The 18,898-nt window shown below is 36.7% G+C and overlaps 1 protein-coding gene across 1 annotated transcript; it reads right to left on the bottom strand.

Annotated features, from left to right (window-relative positions):
* Positions 1–4,033: 4,033 nt before the first annotated feature.
* On the bottom strand, positions 4,034–17,056 carry ccdc22 (coiled-coil domain containing 22). Its single transcript, XM_058389077.1, has 16 exons — positions 16,656–17,056; positions 16,039–16,216; positions 14,585–14,717; positions 12,429–12,535; positions 12,176–12,260; positions 11,191–11,360; positions 9,818–10,030; positions 8,757–8,948; positions 8,374–8,493; positions 8,175–8,291; positions 7,225–7,326; positions 6,995–7,102; positions 6,765–6,860; positions 6,622–6,681; positions 5,965–6,039; positions 4,034–5,249 (listed from the first exon to the last, which is right to left on the bottom strand). The coding sequence occupies exons 1-16, from the start codon at positions 16,703–16,705 to the stop codon at positions 5,136–5,138; spliced, it is 1,920 nt and encodes a 639-aa protein (XP_058245060.1). The 5' UTR covers positions 16,706–17,056; the 3' UTR covers positions 4,034–5,135.
* Between the last annotated feature and the right edge of the window lie 1,842 nt (positions 17,057–18,898).

Raw genomic sequence — 18,898 nt, 5'->3', positions numbered from 1 at the left:
CAAACAAAGCCTCAGGGAAGAACTGTGGTTTTTAGGTCATGTGGTTTAATGATGCAAGTGATGACTTGACAACTGCAGAATATGAAAACTTCTGTGTAAAATGATTTCCTAACATGAAACAGCAATAATTTAAAAGAGGCTTGTGGATATGACTTTGTGTTACAGGAAGAAACATCACATTGACCTGTGCTGAGGACAAAAAAAAAAAACAGCCATGAAGAAAAGATTCATCTTGACATGCTATCATGATGTCTATGTTCATGCCTGAAACTAAGAAATTCCTGTCAAACACTTAGCTTCGTGAACTGGCTGATCCTGGAATTCTGTGTCAAATATAGGTAAATATATTTTGCTGGATGTAAACAAATCTCTAGGTTTGTGGGAGTTGAAGCTGTGAATCACAAAATATTTGAGCAATAGATGTCCATTATTCCACAGAACTGCAATAGTCACAATTTCTCTTTACATACTTTGTGTTTGTGTGTCTAGACCTGAATGTTTAACTCAAAGGGAGAGACCACAATGAGGTGAAGCTGGGGTGAGACATGTGTGGGTTAATGCATACAAAGCAACCTTGGAGTTTTAAAAAGGAATTTATTCATTTGGTATCTATTCATTTGTTTTAGACAAATGTAGAACTGTTTATTGAATTTGTCCTGGGTTTAGGTTTCTTTCAAGAAAATCTACCTGAAAAATTGGAGCTCATTCACAAAATTCAAGTCATTCTTGCTGTGCTGGTTGAGCTCAAGCGTTCCAGTGTCCTATATGTCCATCTGTGCCTTTGGTGAGTTCAGGTCTTCACTGCTTAGCTTGATTAGGTCTTCCTCTTGTGGTTATGTGCTTTTGTCTCTTGGCAGCATGTTTAAACAATATCTTTAATAGAGAGCATGAGGACAGCAGACCTGAGCACACAGAGTAGTGTCTGCGAGCATAATCAATGAAATGACTGGAATGTGCCATGAACTGCAGGCAGACAGATATTCACAAGTGTGGAGTAATGAATCGTTTCAGAAACTGTTGCACATGAGAGTATTTAGTTTTTGCACACACAATTCATGCATGCTTGATTCCACCTAAGACCACAATCTGATATTTGCTTGTGAGTTAAACTAATGAAAGTAAATAAGCGATGATCTAAAGTAAAAAAAAAAAAAAGAAAATTTTAACTTGCCCTTACTTATGAGTAAGAGGAAATGCATAAAAATAGCTGTTGATCTTTTGGCAGCGGTCGCCACAGCGGACCAACTAGACTGCACAACAACTTGGCACAAGTTTTACGCCGGATGCCCTCCCATTGGGACCCCATCCAAGGGCTGGGGTTTGGGCACTGGCTGGGAATCGAAGCCAGGCCTTCCGCATGGTAGGCGAGAAATTTACCACTAAGCCACCAGCACCCTAAATGCATTAAAATAGTAATGTTTACTATATTAGTAATATGATCATTTGTGTTGAATAAAAAGTAATTGTTTAAAAGATGCTAAAAAAATTGTTACCACTGCAGGCCTAATCTGATTTTTAATATGCAGTGATGCTTTATTTGGGATCTAAATTTACATAAATGTAAAACATTCTTAATTATTTTCCTTTGTAAAACCTTAATAGCACATAAGCTGTAGTGCTGCATAGAAATCGGAATATGAATAAAGTGGTTGAATTTGACAAATATTCCAATTTAAATACACATATTAAGAAACTAATTCTGTTTATTTTAGTGCACAACAATAAAACAAAACAATTACTTCATTATTTCATGGCTATAAAAATCTATTCATTTTTTTTGTAATTTTCTCCGATCTAAATATTCCACAAACACAGTGTAAAGGGAGATTTAGTCTTTCATTTTCAAAAGCCTGAATTCCAAATGTAGTAATCAAGTGTACTGAACATATAATGGATACCAAATAAATACACACCCATTCAAAAATGTCTGGTTTATTAAACCTAATAGATTTAAATGCAACACTTTTCCAAATAACACAGCACACCACATGAATGCATTTTAATTTGAAAGGAGCTTAACATTTCCTAATCACTAAAGTATACACACTTGGTAGTGGCACCTTTGACCGCAATTACCATCTTCTGGGATAGCTATTTACAAGGTTGTCAAACCTGGATTTGGAGGTCGTTCACTACTCCTCTTTGTTCAAAATGGCAGAGCTTACTTGTTTGTTGCTGATGGATAGCAATCTTCATGTCATTCCACAGATTTTCAGTTGGATTTTGGTCCTTTGACTACTCAAGAATATCCACTTTGTCCTTAGCAAGACACTCCATTATAGCTTTGGCTTTATACTTGGAGCCTTTGTCTTGTTAGAATACAAAATTCCAAACCATTTCATCAGGTTCACCAGAATCTCTTTGTACTTGAAGCATTTCATCTGACTTAAAGAATATTTTGCCTGTTTGTTACAGGGTTTTTCAGGTGTCTTTGTGCAAGTGTCAAATGGGGCTGCAGATGGACCATTTTGGGAAATGGCTTTCTTTTTGCCACTTTGCTATACAGGGCATATTTGAGCAATATTTGATATTGATAATGATATTGTTCTATTATGCACATTTCCTCTGTTGGACATAACATTCTGTAGGCCTTTAAAAGTTGCTATTTTATCTGGTGGCCTTTGAATGACCAAGTGAATTATTTCCCAGTCATCTAGTTTTGATGCATGGACAGGGTGTGGTGCTGTGCACAGCAGGGCTTTGGTAAGTTTGGTAACTTTGGTAACATTAAAGCAACTTTTCTGTCCACTATACAGTGCACTATAAAGCCTGAAGGAACCATTACATCATTTTTAAAGGGAGCGGGGAGACGTTTAGAAAAGACGTAAAGCTTTTGCATTTAATTTCTTATGCTCTGAATGTTTTATGTGCTGTATGATATGTTGCACTTGAATTTGTGCAATAATATCCTATTTGCACTTTTTCAACTTTTTTTTTTTTTTTACCTGTATGGGCATGATGCAGAATCTCAGAAGGTTTAAATGCAGATAATCTGTTAGTAGTTGGCTTGATAGCTCAACTGGATTGAAAAGTCTTCATGCAAACACCTCAATCAATCTAACTGTAGCTCAGTCTGAATGAAATTTCAGCAGGATCCGAAATAATTCGGTAAATAGAGGGGAAAAAACATGAACACTTGAATCTGACTATTTGAACGTGATTACAGATGCTCCGCAATTGTGCAGAAGTTGTGTTTGGAATATATGTAAGGCACATGTAAATGAATATTTTAATCGAGTTGCAATGTTTCTGGTACATATAAGCAGTACATTCAGAATCTGCAACCAAATTAAATTCATTCAAACGAATTAAAATGGGTGCATGTAGACGTACCCTATGAGAAGTATTCTAAATATTTCATTATCAAAGCTATGTTACATTTAGGGTTGTAGCTACAGAGATGGAAATAAGCTTTGCTACCATGATTGCCAACCCAACTGTGACCTCAAATCACTAAATACATTTTTCCCCATGACTCTTGGTCTCTGCTATAGCTTCCATAATAAAAAGATTCATTGTGTTTATTTAGAATGCGCCTTGACAGAAAAGTCTTGCAGTTAACCTGCACCATTGTGTGCAAGTATCTGTGTGGTTTGGGTTAAAAAATAAAACTGTCTTTACCAACTTGGACAAAAAGAATAAATGGAAAAGAAATGAAATAGAGTCTCTCAACAAATAGAAGTAACACATAAGCAGTCTGACAATTGTTGCAGTGTTGCAAGGGATACATGTCAATTTTCCTTTTTCTTAAAATGTCAATCTTGACATTTCAGGAACCAGATAAGAATTAAGCAAGTGCTTCCTGTCTCTGTGTCCTTATCCATGGTTTGCCCTGGTCTCTTACTGATCAGTAGCCTGGCTGATGAATGTGCGCTCATGCACAGGGTCCTCAACACTATTTCTCATACAGACACAAAACCCTTATAAGATAAATATTTGAGAGGAAATACAAAACACTTAGTATGCATTAATAATGTATGTATTATTATATCAGTATGCAAAAGTACACAAAATTTGAAATACATTTCGCTAATACTTCTTTTCGCATTCTTTTTAATCAAATGAGTGACGAGAATCTCACAATGGTATAAAAGAATCTGTATTTTCTAAACCATTCCATTGTGGAAAAAAACCCAAAACACATTCACTCAATTTTTGCACATTAGTTTTGAACATTCAACAGGGCCAAATTATATATTCTCCAGCTATTTTGCAGTCAATCATTCTGCCACAGATAATGCAGAAAATCTGCAGTACAATAAACATGGACAATTTATTTGTTTGACTTGACTAAGTAGCCACATAAGACACATTGATTAAAAAGAAATTGGCAACCATTGTTTTTTTTGTGGTATCTCTAAAATCAAACACATTAGAGATTGGCTCTAACTACAAAAGTCATTTTGAGATAATACTTGATTGGAAGTAAAGTCAGTCCTAATTCTCTGACATGTAAGAAACAATCAGCGTTGTTCGGAGCTTGACAGTTAAAGACTATGAGACGCTACTCAACTATATGACTTGAATGACTGCTGTAGATCAGAGGCAAACACACTGACTTTAGGTCACTGTTTGCAAATTCATACTGCAGCTCAAAACCATGGGCAAGACACTACACAGATGTTATAGAAGATCTTACATAGTGTAGATGCTACGCAAGATGCTTCCCACTGAAATGCTTTTTAAACTAACCCATAACCTCCCAAGTTTAACCATATCCCTAATATTCCAGTGCTCTCATTAGCAATTTTGACTAATAAAAATCAAAATCGGGGTCACAGTCGATGGACGTTTTTAGTTACACAATAAAGATGTGTAATTGTGTATTTACAGGCAAAGCATGGTACCGATCCTCCTTGAACCACTGTAGTCTAGGCCAAACGAGGGGAAAAGCAGAAGATCAGAATACATTCAAATAGTGCCAACATTTTCACAACAAACTAGATTTCTGTCATTTTGATACAAAAGAGTATTGTGTCCACATCTCCAGCCAAAAGCGGCTTTGTAGGTGTTTGGGTTCGGAATTTATAGAGATCATGGATGGCTCATGAGCTTGGAGATGGCGTGACACTAGCTTTACCATTAGAGCCGATCATACTGTCTGTATAGTCCGAGTAAACTCTTCCCCGTTTGAGTTAGCCTTCTCTTATCTTAGCAGCTAGGGCAGAGTTTTCTTGTCGAATGGCCTTGTAGTCTTCCAGAATCTTCTCCAGGTTGCTAACAGTCTTTTTACCATTTTCAGTCTCAATCTACAGAAAGGAGAGACAAGAGACTGGGAATACAATTCTTACACAAACACATGCACCATTTTTACACAATTTGCATATTTAGAAGAAAAACAGCAATGAGTGCAAAGCTTATTATTTAGAATCAAGTAAATCAAATAATAGTTCAGTTGCGGATTCAGCAAAGAACTTCATCAAATCAAATGAGCACTTGGTATAATGCATCAGCAGAATCAATTAGTGTAAGGAAAAAGGCTCTAGCTTGGTGACTATTCATGCACATTACTGACAATCAATTCAATTGGGGGGACCTAGAATTTCATAGATTTTTCTATTCCATTTATCCTATCTGGCAGATCAAGGGATGACATGTGCTTGCTCAAAAGAAACATATAAAAGGTATGTAAACAGATGTCTTATCTGTTAGGAGTCTGTTACATGATCAAAAGGCTGTTGTATAGACATGAATTTTAAGCCATTTTGTAGCTATTTATAGCCATTATCTACTCACTAATGGCATGAAGAGGAACCATTGTCACAATTCAGTCATGTGCTTATGCTGCTGAATATTGACATGAATATTCCTGGTGTAGAGGATGGTGTGCTGCTAAGCATATTTGCTTTTCATAATCACACACAAAATGGTCAGCTCAAGAATTCCTTGTTTCTAATGCAGAAGGATTAAAGATGTGACGATTAATGCAATACACTAGTTATATACACACACTAGCTCACACACCTGTTCCTCCAGATCTCTGATCTCTCTCATGATGCTGCCTGTGTCCTCAATGGTCTGAATAAGCTGGCTGCAGTTCTGTGAGGAACAAAAGTTAATCAAAGAATGTCACAGGAAACCATGCTTAAGATCATGGTGTATTTATATGCTGTAAGTACTAGGCAATAGTAATCAGAGTTGAGCAACTCTCTCTTATGTCCTATTCCAGTCCCTAAACAGTTCAGTACATACTGACATGCAGGAATATGCTTATAGGATTTATATACACTCACCGGTCACTTTATTAGGAACACCTGTACAATCATGCAATTAGTCAATCAAGTGGCAGCAGCACAATGCACAAGTCATAAAGATGTAGGTCAAGAGCTTCAGTAAAGGTTCACATCAAACATCAGAATGGGGTAAAAAAAAAAAAAAAAAGTGAGAGGCCAATGGAGAATGGCCAGACTGGTGGAGCTGCTAGGAAGGCTACAGTAACTCAAATAACCACCAGGGTGAGCATTTAAAAAAAAATCACAAAACACTGAAATGTAAAGTAGAGGGGTTTTACATTTGGCTGATTTGAGACCAGGCATACTGATGTTCCTTATTAAAGTGACCACTGTGTGTGTATGTGTTTTAAACTACGTTTCATTTTTGTGTTGATCAGTGTGCCTTTACCTCATGTAGTGCAGCCAGGTATTTATAAGATTTCCTAACAGATTCATCTTTCTTGGCATCCTGTAATATTAAAACAAAAGCACAGATTAAATAACCATCTCCACATTTGAACTGTTTTAGTTTCTCAGTTATCAAGGACCTACCTTAAAAACCAATTCATCTGTTACAGCAAAAGTTCTGTCCAGCTTTCCTGTTAGCCCGTTAATCTCTTTCTGCAGGTCTTTAGTGTCTGACAAAATCTGTAACGCACAAAATTTGTATCCACAGTTTAAACCCTAGCAACTGAAATGTAATAAACCACAGTGAGAATTTAAAACTATCAAAACAATTAAAACAGCATTACGCAGAGACGAAATAATAAATAAATAAAAACCTTTGTGATTTCCTCCTTCTGTTTCTTAATGTTGCCGACAATTTCCAGGATCCTCATAGTGTAGGCTGAGCGGGAGACATCTTTAGGCAAGGTCTCATACTCTGTGATCTGTATCAGTAGCATGGGGAAAGGAATGCACAACATGGCAGAACAGGAAAACAAATTACTGAATATGTACACAAAAATAAGCCGTTTATCTTTAAAATATAATAAATATTTTTTTTTCCTACCAACTGTTTATATAGGCTCTCCTTCTTTTTGGCCTCTTCAGCAGACTGTCGGATTTTATCATGAAGGTCTTTGATTTCAGATAACTTTCTGGAGGACTCCATCTAATAACAGATTTGAATAATGATAATTGTTACATTGTCATTGTCAGTTGTTAATGATCATCTATAGGTGTGTGGACAGAAGTCTGAATACTCAGTAATATATCTGACACCTCGAAAACACTGAAATTACTATTAGAGTATTTGTTATGCTCCATGTCTAGAGAAGATCAGTGAGTAATGATGAATAAGAGAAACTGTGACTGGAAGTATTCTGATGGAGAGAACAGTAATGTGGGGTGTGAAAGTCAGATGCACATCAGAACTGAAAAATCTCTGGTGGTTTTCAATCTCACAGAGGTGGGAGCAGCCAGCCAGATATGACGCTTGTGGTTGTGGGATGACAAAGTACATACGCAATAATGTGCATCATATAAATCTGTGGCATCTTATAGCTTTAGCTAAATTTGTGCCAGAGTATGCGCTGCTATAGTATGGCTACATGATGAAATACTGAACTGGCACTGTCCAGTAAAACTTGTCCTGTGCATTTTATATGTGTTCATTAAATTAAATCTGTAAAATAAACAGCGGTCACCTCCGACACAAGTAGAAAAAATTATTGATTACATATAACATATTATATATATATATATATATATATATATATATATATATATATATATATATATATATATATATATATATACATACACACGTCCCATTTCTAACAACTAAATATCACATTTCACATAACTAAATATCCATCTCACATATCTATTATACATCTTGAAAAATGACCAGTCTTAACCAATAACAAGAATTTTAGCAATATGATCTATGTTCTAAATAACTAAAATGTTCTAAAATAAAGAACACGACAAAGAGTAGTATATATAAACTGGCTGCACCTCTCGATTACCGCAGAGTTCTTTGAGTCGGCGGTGTTCATCAATAAGTGGTGCTCTGTGTTTCTCCCACTGTGAGGCCAAATGAACCACTCGCTTTGAGCTTGCCTCCACCAGACTCTGAAACACATATTAAGAATGCAGGAAATTTTTTGCTAATGTTGGGGTTAAACACCATGGTTTATGAGGATGGCTCTCATACCTGTAACTTGATCAGGTTGTTCTCAGCATCTGGCAGGAGGTCGATGGTCTGTTTTTTAACCCTGACGGTGTTCTCCCTCTCCGAATTACGTACCTCTCTCTGTGTCAGCTCATCTGAAACCTACCAAAACAAGTTCAAATAAACATAAGATTTTCAGGAATTTCTTCCAAACGGTACATTTTTGGAAATCTAATTGACAAGTAAATTGTAAATTGGTTAACGTGATAACAGCTTGCAAATATCTGCAAGAAAAAAAAGCACACTTCCATTCCATTCTGACTTGGAAATCGTGTGCATATTGCATAGCTCCTTTGAATCAAGTTCATGCCATAGGATCATATTACTGCGCAGGGAAATTATTCCGAATAAGCAGCAGCAATTACCTGGTGAATGGACACTGTGAGTTGCCTTATGTCCCCGCCCACCTCCTCCATTTGGACAGAAAGTTGCTGCAGTTGCTGCTGGAGTGCAGAGAGTTCAGCCTCCTGCTGGGCCTTTAGGTCCTCCTCTGACTGGTGGGAGCTGGGAAGTGCACTTGCTGCTGCTGCCATCTGCTGAGCAGCTTTTTCGGGTTCCTGCAAAATAAAGACACCTCGTGTCAGTTTCCGAATAGCCGCTAGGGGGCGAAAGGCATCATAGCATGATAAGGAAATGGTATACCATTTGCAATACTGAAATTCATGATGTCCCTTATAATGCACATCTCTCTTAATAAATGCTATGATTTTTTTTGTTGCAGACAAAAAACAACAAAAATATATATATATATTTTTATATATAAGAAAAATTTACATATTCTACATATTAAATGTATTCGTTTGTAGAAAAAAAGACCCTAGCAGATCACCAACCACAAAAATCAACTTTTGCATTGTGGAATTTTGCTGATTCAAATTCGCTTGAAATTGAACTCATTCTATGAAACATCTGTGCATTTAATGATCATCAATTTGCTCAGGTTGCATTCCTGCTGTTTAACTCAATGATGCCTAGCAGTTAGAAGCATTAGCTTGTCACATGTCTGCCCCATAATTGATTCTGTTGAGAGTAAAATACAGCCTCTCACAAAGTGGACCAAAATTACCAGATTAGCCATTAACATTTAATTCAAATGGTTTTTAAAGTTATAGAATATTGCCAAGCTAGATAGCTTACATATCCTTATCCATATCTTGTCTGACCTACATATAATCCAGATGAGTTTACGTATTTAGTAGGTTATTTCTATAAAAAGGTCGGAGAATTATGTTTATACACAGCTATACAAAAAAAAAACCCTCTTACACAGTGCAAGTCCCAACTGTGCGCCTGTCTTGATTCCTAAAACAGCATTCTGTAATGCGGGAATATATTTTTGGCCAGACGAAGGTCTAAAGAAGACTAAGGGTATTTACTCTCTAGGAAAGTGTTTTGTGAGATCAGAACAGCACAAGCTAACATGTACCTGTGTGAAGGTGAATTTCTCAGAATGGGTGAAGCGTGTGCCTTTGGTCAAGACATCGCCTCCTGTTGTAGCTCCAGCAAAGGAGTTTAACAGCTCAGAAAGGTCAGAGGTCGAACGTGTGGCGTTGTGTGTGTCGGGCCGACTCTGGGCAGCCGCCCTCAGCTGCTCCTCTATTCGCTTCTGCAGCCTCATTCTTTTCCTTGAGCGATAGTCCTGTAGAAAACAGGAGGAGAGAAATGCACTTCTAGTGAATTCCATATGAGTATGAACTCAGATAATTGCCAGCTTTACATAAGATTAACCTTTCTGAGAACCAGCATGAAATGGCATGGTATTTTTATTCCTTCCTACCCTCACACTGTCTGATTTTACACTAATGGCATTCAGAAGAAGCAGAAAAATCTCATAAATATCATCTTGGATTAGAACTTGTTGACTTTTTCAGGTACAGGAATAGTTGCCACAGCACAGACAATTAGTCTGCTTGTAGACTGAAAGCAGGGTGAATATCGACATGAAGTGTGAAATGTCAGCAGAGTCGCTGGTTAGCAGACAGACCTGAGAATACCTGAATGCTGAATGTCACATTAATGTGATGGAAACAGCACTGTGCACCTCCTTAACATATTAATCTCTGCTTTTACCACAGAGCCATAATGGGGGAGGCAGAACAGGAACAAACGTAACACTATTCTGAGAAATGGACAAAAGTTCAGGGCTATTTTGAGCTGCTCTGAATAAAAAACATCAAGCACTGAAATATACATAAAAATGATAATAATGTCAAGATACCTATATGAAATAATTCATCAGATGTATTCTTGAGTGAAAGTTCAAATATATCCACAAACATATAATAGAATATTTAAAAAGAAAATGATTGAGTAATGGCATTTTCCTAACATTGTCTCACACTTTTCACAAATTCAAAACTATCCACACACCTCAAATTAGGATTTTTATTTTGATTTATGACTGCACTTGGATGATTTTTTTGTTTAATTACATTAGTTATAAATTTATGAAGAGCAAATATAATTTGTGACAATAATTCTGCAATGATGATTGATTGTGGTATGGATAAATATCTACGTGGATTTGTTAGGATATTGTAAAAAGTTAATTAAATAAAGTTAAATAAAAGAATAAATATAAATGAAATTCATTGGATTTTTTGAGCCAAGTGTTAAAATTTTATGAATCCTTAATCCTTCGTTAAATAAATACTCGATTAAAGTATATTCAAAAAACCCAGCTACTTATAGGACACTTCTGTTCATGAGAAAATTTTCCTTTACTAACATTACATCACTGACTTGGCATATAGCTCAGTCATGTGCCTGTGTCTATAGTGATTTAGAGCTATTGTGCACCTCAGGAGTCAGTCTGGAGAGAAGCCCTTGGCTGTTCCACTCGTTCTCCCACTCCTGTGCTGCGCTGAGTTCAGAAACATGGTTCTCCAACAGGGAGGCAGGCACTGAGGCAGCTTGGGAAGGCTGAGATGTCACAGGCAGCAAATACTCCCTCCAATACTCTTTTAACTCTGAGAGAAAGTTAAAAAAGCATTAGTGCAGAAGTATTCCATTAAACTTGTTGATAGATAGATAGATAGATAGATAGATAGATAGATAGATAGATAGAGGTGAGTATATAGATAGATAGATAGATAGATAGATAGATAGATAGATAGATAGATAGATAGATAGATAGATAGATAGATAGATAGATAGATAGATAGATAGAGGTGAGTATATAGATAGATAGATAGATAGATAGATAGATAGATAGATAGATAGATAGATAGATAGATAGATAGATAGATAGATAGATAGATAGATAGATAGATAGATAGATAGATAGATAGATAGATAGATAGATAGATAGATAGATAGATAGATAGATAGATACTTTATGCATCCCAAAGGGAAAAGGACAAGGTAGATAAAATGGTTGTATTTTGTTTCTGCTTAATGTTAGCACTTTTGATTCTGAACAAATGACGCACACTATTTGGCAAAAGGTTTGTGGACATCTCACCATGACACCAAATTTACTTTTTGCACACAACATTCTAGTTACAGTCTTCTTTGCCGTTCTGGAAAGGCTTTCCCACGGATCTGCTACAGTAGCTACACTCATGTTTACAAAATCAGAGTCAGTTAGATAGAAAAGTATAGAGAGTGTTTTTAATACATTTAGCTGCAGTATTTTTTCATTATTCTCTTCTGCCCGCTGAAACATTTTGCTCTTTCTTCATCCAGACTGCAGTCTACCAGTTCATGACCCCTGAATAAGAGTATTGCGTTCACAGAGAAATAACTTGAACACAGAAAAAAAATGCAAATGACAAAAATGTACCTTTTGACTGTTTCTTGGCAGGAACTTTCAGTGAGTATGGGAGACTTAGTGGCTGGGCATGGAAACTGTGACATGGACCAGGACTCTGGAGATCAATTGACCATTTATTTACTATTATTAGTAAAGCAACTAAATCAACACAGCTAAGACAGATTTACTTTGAAAGGACAGGCTTGAAAGAATTGATTTTTGGTAAATATTACTTTATATAGAAAACATTTAAATTGTGATATATTATCATATCATGTGGTACCTGGGTTTTGCGGTGCATGGGCAGTCTACATGATGGAGGGAGCCAAGGCAACGCCAGCTGAGCTTTAATCTGGGCTGCAATGGCTTTCTGCAGGAGAGCAGACTTCCCTAAGAGAGGAGCAGTGTGTCAAGAAACAAAGGGAAGCATAAAACAAGCTGGATGTTTCTATTTATTCATTCCAGGAACGCATGTATTACTAAAATGAAGACACAGCATGCATTAAATGATCAGGAAAAATCCGGTAACTCCCACCACTGTGCCTGTGATGTGTGGCTTTGATACTATAGCTATAAATTGTACTGCTTTACAAAACTATTCTATTTGGGTTTTGTGCAAAAAAATAAACCAGACAGAATTCCCTTTGAATTGTTGACATAACTCAAACAATAGAGTATTATTAAACTAAAAACAGCATCAAAACCACAAAGCTTATTACTTTGATGAATGGAGTTGATTTTGGACGTTTTCCAACAGACAAACACACACAGAGTTGAGTGCAAGTCTGTACAGTCTTAAGAAACTACTCAGACAACTATAACAAAGAAATTCAGAACTTTACTTGGTGACAAATAATCAAAATGTTGTAAATTTAGTCCTCAACTTCAGTGTCTTATTCTTCTGGACAGCTTAGTTTGAATGCTGGCAGAGCTTCAGGAGACAAAATCTGTTGGTTCTGCTTTATGTTCGGATTGTTGTCTTGTTGCATGGTATATATTTAATATTTTTTTCGTTACATTTTTGCGGATAAACTGTAAAGTTCTATTTTCTTTCTTATACCCAGAAACTATCTGGGTAAACATTTGCGCTTAACTGTACCATCATTACTGATAATATATGAGAACAAGGGCTGACCAAGGGCCTTAACAAACATGAAAATGACACAATGGGCCTCATTTATCAATCTGTTTGCAGTGGGTAAATTTTGGCATAAGCCAAACTAAACCAATAAGTTTTGGTTAATGCTGATCATCTTATGTGTGTATGTTGATGAATGAATCACCCATGGGCATGGCATAACACTTCTGTATTTAGTGACTAGAAGACAACTCACGTTAATAAAAGATTTTTTTTTATTCAGCGTAAAACAGCTGAAAGGCAAAAGGGTGAATTAAGTGAGGTGAAAAGAAAACCCTTTGACATGGAAAACTTTACTCAGGTGATCCTAGACACTAATTCCCCCCATATTGAGAAACTGCTATGTTTGTTGGTAGCAAGTGTCTCGTTCGCTGTCGGCCAGATGTCTGTTTGGCCTCTCGCACACCAATGTGGAAGCAAACAGCATGCCAGGTTTCGTACTTACCCCCAAAATACATTTCCATCCATCTATCTTAACCGTGACATGTATTAAATTATCTCTGTTTTCCTTGCTGCTTGCACACATGAAGCATTTGATCAGCTATTTGTTAAGCCCTTGAACTTGAACCTGTTTTAATTTATAGAGATGTTGCCTTTTTTCTTTTACTTTCCCTCTATTTTTAATATTTTTTAATTAACAATATTAATATAATTAAATAAACTATTTACACATGACAGAGTAATCCTTATATAATCCTGCATTAATCTCTGACAATTTCATGATTTGAAGCCCAAAAATGAAGTTACACATTTCTTATCTGTGACACACAGGAGCTCACATAGAATACAAACGGTTTTCCAGAATATACAGGATTTTTACGAAAACCAACTTGTGTAAACGCTCCTAAGAAATACTTAAAAAAATAATAAAATAAAATAGACTTTTTTATCCAGCTTGACAAATGAGGCTCAATATTTCACAATGGGTCCTCAATTTAAAAAAATCATTCTGATAAGATTAGTTGATTTGATAAATCTGGGACTACACTGAACGCTTTGGGGGACACATAATTTGCACAAAATGTTTTTCAATGATCAGATCAGTCTCCAGCTTTGAGCCTTTCTGAAAAAGAATTTCATATAGAAGTCTGAAAATATTTTAGCAAAGCCCTTTTGTAGAACAAAATTGCACCACCTCAGGAAACCACTGTATTCTGAACAAATATTGTATTATGCAAATATTGCGCAACTTTCAAATATCACTCATTGTTATTCTTTTTAACACATTATTCTCAAACCAGTTACACCAGTAACTCTGGTCTGCAGAACATCCTGCACAATGAAACTGTTACTGTTGATACCTGCTGGTTGGTCAGAAACCTCTGCACTCTCTCGTGGCAGCTTCTCCACCAGGAACATGAGTAGAGAACGGATCTCTGGCTCATTACTGTATAGAAATGTCTGGTAGCCAATCTCTCCCTTATAGCCCAAGTCCTACATAGAGACACAGAGCAGACATACCATCTATTAATCTGGTGTTTTTCAATGAGGATTACATAACAAAACACTATTAACAAAATGGAGTAGATGGATTCATAAATTTAGTCTGGAAAATGTTTTTCAGGGTGCATGGAAATGCATTTTTCTTTTATTATTTTTAACTTCCTTCACAAGCTACACTACAATTACTGTGAGTGACTGTTTATTCTTCTACTTTTTAAAGTTAACCTTATGCATTTAAAATTCTTAATATAAACATAGTATTTTTGTTCTCTCTCAGGTAAACGGGGTAGCCTGACATAAGTTTAATGTAACTTATGAAATGATTTGCAAACCCCCTTTAACTGGAGAAATAATTTCACAGACTCACCATCTAATCAAACAATAAGCCTGTTATTTAACTGTGTGTAATAAATAACATTTTTAGCTATCTATTGGCATTATAAAACTTTTTATTTTAACTTTCCACTCAGAGAACACATAGATTGTGCTAAATAAGCCCGAATTATAGGCCTGTATTTTATTTTATTTTATCATGTACTAGCACAGACAAAATGGCAGAATTCTGGAAAAGTGATGCTCCAAAACAGTCTAGTGATCCTCTGACATGTGAAATAGGGATATGTGATAAAATACATTATATAAGCAAAAGTCTATGGATCTGATCCTCATACTCATGTGCTTCTTCTACATCTATTTCCAACTTGAAGTCCCACCTTTGCTGTTACAATAACCTCCACTCTTCTAGAGGCTTTCCACTACATTTTGGATTGTGCCTATATGGATTTATTCAGTCAGCCCCAAGGAGGCCTGGTGCACAATCACCATTTAAGTTCAGTGGGGTTGAGGTCTGTCAGGGCTCTGTACAGGTCACTCGGTTTCTTCTACCAAACCACATCTGCATAGACATTGCTTTGTGCATAGGGGCATTGTTATGTTGAAACAGGTTTGGGCCTCTTAGTTCCTGAAGGGAAACTGTAATAATACAGCATTCAAAAACATCCTATACAATTGTGTGCTTTCAACACTGTGGCAACAGTTTGGCAAGGATCCAGATATGGTTGTGATGGTCAGGTGTCCACAAATCTTTGGCCATGTAGTGTATATTAATCAAAAATAATGCATTTATCTCTACATTTATGCATGGAACACATGTCCTGTTCAGTTTCAGATGCACTAACCTAGTGTGTTTGTGGGACTCCAGAGAAATCATAGCAAAAGAACAGCAATATTTATATATTGTTGTGGCTCACTGAGTCTCCTATACTCACTATTTTCATGTGGCCTGCATACAAAAAAAGTTCTTCTCTCTCACCTGGCAGGCTTGGGCTAGGCTCATGCCCACCCTGAAGCGGGCAGACATGCCAGGCGGCAGAGTGGGAGAGAGTCCATTGCCCACGGCCGGGTCAATCACACGCAAACATCGCACCACCGCCTGCACTATGAGCTCACTGGAGAACTGCTTAACACTCTGCACATCTTCATCTATATCACTGCAGAACAGAGGAGAGATGTACAGGGTTTTACAGAACATATTAAGGCATTCAGGAAAACAGAGATACTGAGTATACAGTAGAAGGCTACGTGGAGGAATGTAGTGCACACATACACACAGACTGACAGTTGCTTAATTTACCCAATAGTTTTAAATCAATTCCACCAAAGAAAGGGGAAAATGCTTTTTTCCCCTCTTGTATAAATAAATCTGAAGCAATAGGATCAGATTCACAAGACAAGTGATCAAACCTACTGAGATACAAATGTAAGAAAGTTACAAACAGCTCGTCCTAATTGCACACTGAACCTGCAGATCTAACTCATATCTGAATGAGTAAAAATATTGAACAGATCACGAGGAACTGAACTTAAATGATCTGTAGCTGCAGATCAGAGACCTGAGAGCAGGTTGGAAAATAAACCTTCAAAACTTACGTGCCAGCCTGTCTTAGGGAATGGATTAAAATTCTGTCAACTTCTTCCATTACTGAAAGAAATCAGAACAAAGCTGCAAAATTTTCTAACAGTACCAGAGCCCCCACCACGTTCACCCAAATGACTATCATAAGGCTGTGTGTACTCGCTCAGAGCTAACAGGCATTAGCATCGCCCCACTGTACGCTAGTAGCACGGCTGCTAACTAAGGCAAATAATACGCACTAACAGCCCACAATCACCGAATTCCCATAATTAGATTGTGCAATATTAATCCCTACGATGTTTAATACTCTGCTCAACACTCTCGAGGAAAAGAAAACGGGACTAATAAAAGCTTTTTTGCGATCAGTGTATTTTTTTTGTCGTTAAAAGTGATGAGGAAGTCACATGCAAGGAGTGCCCACCGAAGTGCACTATGGGATATGAAGTTTTGTCGCGCAAGCAATAATTTGGTCTTTATTTATACAAATACGGCTAAAAACACGCTTTCCCACAAGGCTTGGGTGTTCAAATCCCAAACGACTCAAATGACGCTTAAGAACGTGACAGTCCATATCATGTTTAATTCCGAAGAAATAACACAGGATAAATAAAGGGATACTACTAAATAACTGTTGGGATAAATGAAATGAGAGAGATAGCAAACTAGGTACAATGAGGACTAAAATAAAATTATATCGATGATATGAAATAAAGCTGCCCTTAGTTCATATGTTAAGGTATACGTTTATAAACATTCTTTTCACATTTATTTGTGGAGTCTGTTTTATGGTGTTATACAACATCTAATTCTCATATTAAGGGCGTATCAATACATTTTGTTATCTAAATGAACAGTCTTTACATTTATTACTTCATACTGTGAAACCCTGAATCATTTATTGTTTATATACTTATTATATATGCTAATTATTTGCACTGCGAAAATGCACTTCTGGTTAGAGGCTAACTGTATTTCGTTGCCTTGTACCCACATGTGCAGTGACAAAAAAGTTGAATCTAATCTAATCAAATCTAATTTTCGTAGACAATTTAGTCCTTCTAAAAGAAGCACATACATACTTTTCTGTTTAAGTATACACCAAACAGGCATAACATTCTGACCACCTGCCTAATATTGTGTTGGTCCCCCTTTTACTGCCAAAATAGCTCTGACCTGTCATGGACTGTGTATTCTGACACCTTTCTATCAGAACCAGCATTAACTTCTTCAACAATTTCAGCAACAGTATAGCTCTGACCCGTCATGCACTGTGTATTCTGACACCTTTCTATCAGAACCAGCATTAACTTCTTCAACAATTTGAGCAACAGTAGCTCGTCTGTTGGATCGGATCACACGGGCCAGCCTTCACTCCCCACGTGCATCAATGAGCATTGGCTGCTTATTACCCCACAAGAGCTGCAGTTTTGGAGATGCTCTGATCCAGTCGTCTAGCCATCACAATTTGGCCCTTCATCAAACTCGCTCAAATCCTTACTCTCTCCCATTTTTCCTGCTTCTAACACATCAACTTTGAGGACAAAATGTTCACTTGCTGCCTAATATATCCCACCCACTAACAGGTGCCATGATGAGGAGATAATCAGTGTTATTCACTTCACCTGGCACTGCTCATAATGTTATGCCTGATCGGTGTAGCTGAAACCAGACATATATTTTTCTTTTTCATGTATTCCAGTAAAGGAAATTGTATTAGATATTACATGTAGTGAGAATTAATAAGCAAATAATATAATCTTGTTGATGTCTTTGCTTGAGGTAGTAACGAACTAAAAGTCTACAGCAAATATGACACTATTCTTATTCTTATTCCTCTTTTTCATATAAAACATTTTCTGTGTTCTCTTACAGACAATATCATCTTCAGAACAAACAGGCAGAAACAATACCACTTACTTTTCCACACTAATTTACATTATAGGCTACATTTTATTTCACATTCCATATTACAGTATATTAACTTTACAGGTCACACATCTCTGTAGGTCACACATCTGAAACCAGTTGAAACTTCTGGTTTCAATAAAAGCTAAACCACACTGAAAAAATCCTGGCTGACTGCCATATAATGCTGACATAATGAGTAACACCAGGATTGACTCTAACATGAATATTGAAAAGGGGAAATACTCAACAACATGTAAGTGAGTACAGAGTACGTATTTACTTCTCAGTTACTTGACTCACACATACGCACAAAAGATTGTTTATAGCCCATGTGTACTTAAAGGTAGGC

This window comes from Hemibagrus wyckioides, linkage group LG05, assembly GCF_019097595.1.
Source record: "Hemibagrus wyckioides isolate EC202008001 linkage group LG05, SWU_Hwy_1.0, whole genome shotgun sequence".
In the NCBI taxonomy this organism is placed as follows: domain Eukaryota; kingdom Metazoa; phylum Chordata; class Actinopteri; order Siluriformes; family Bagridae; genus Hemibagrus; species Hemibagrus wyckioides.
This window is presented reverse-complemented; position numbering and strand designations above follow the sequence as displayed.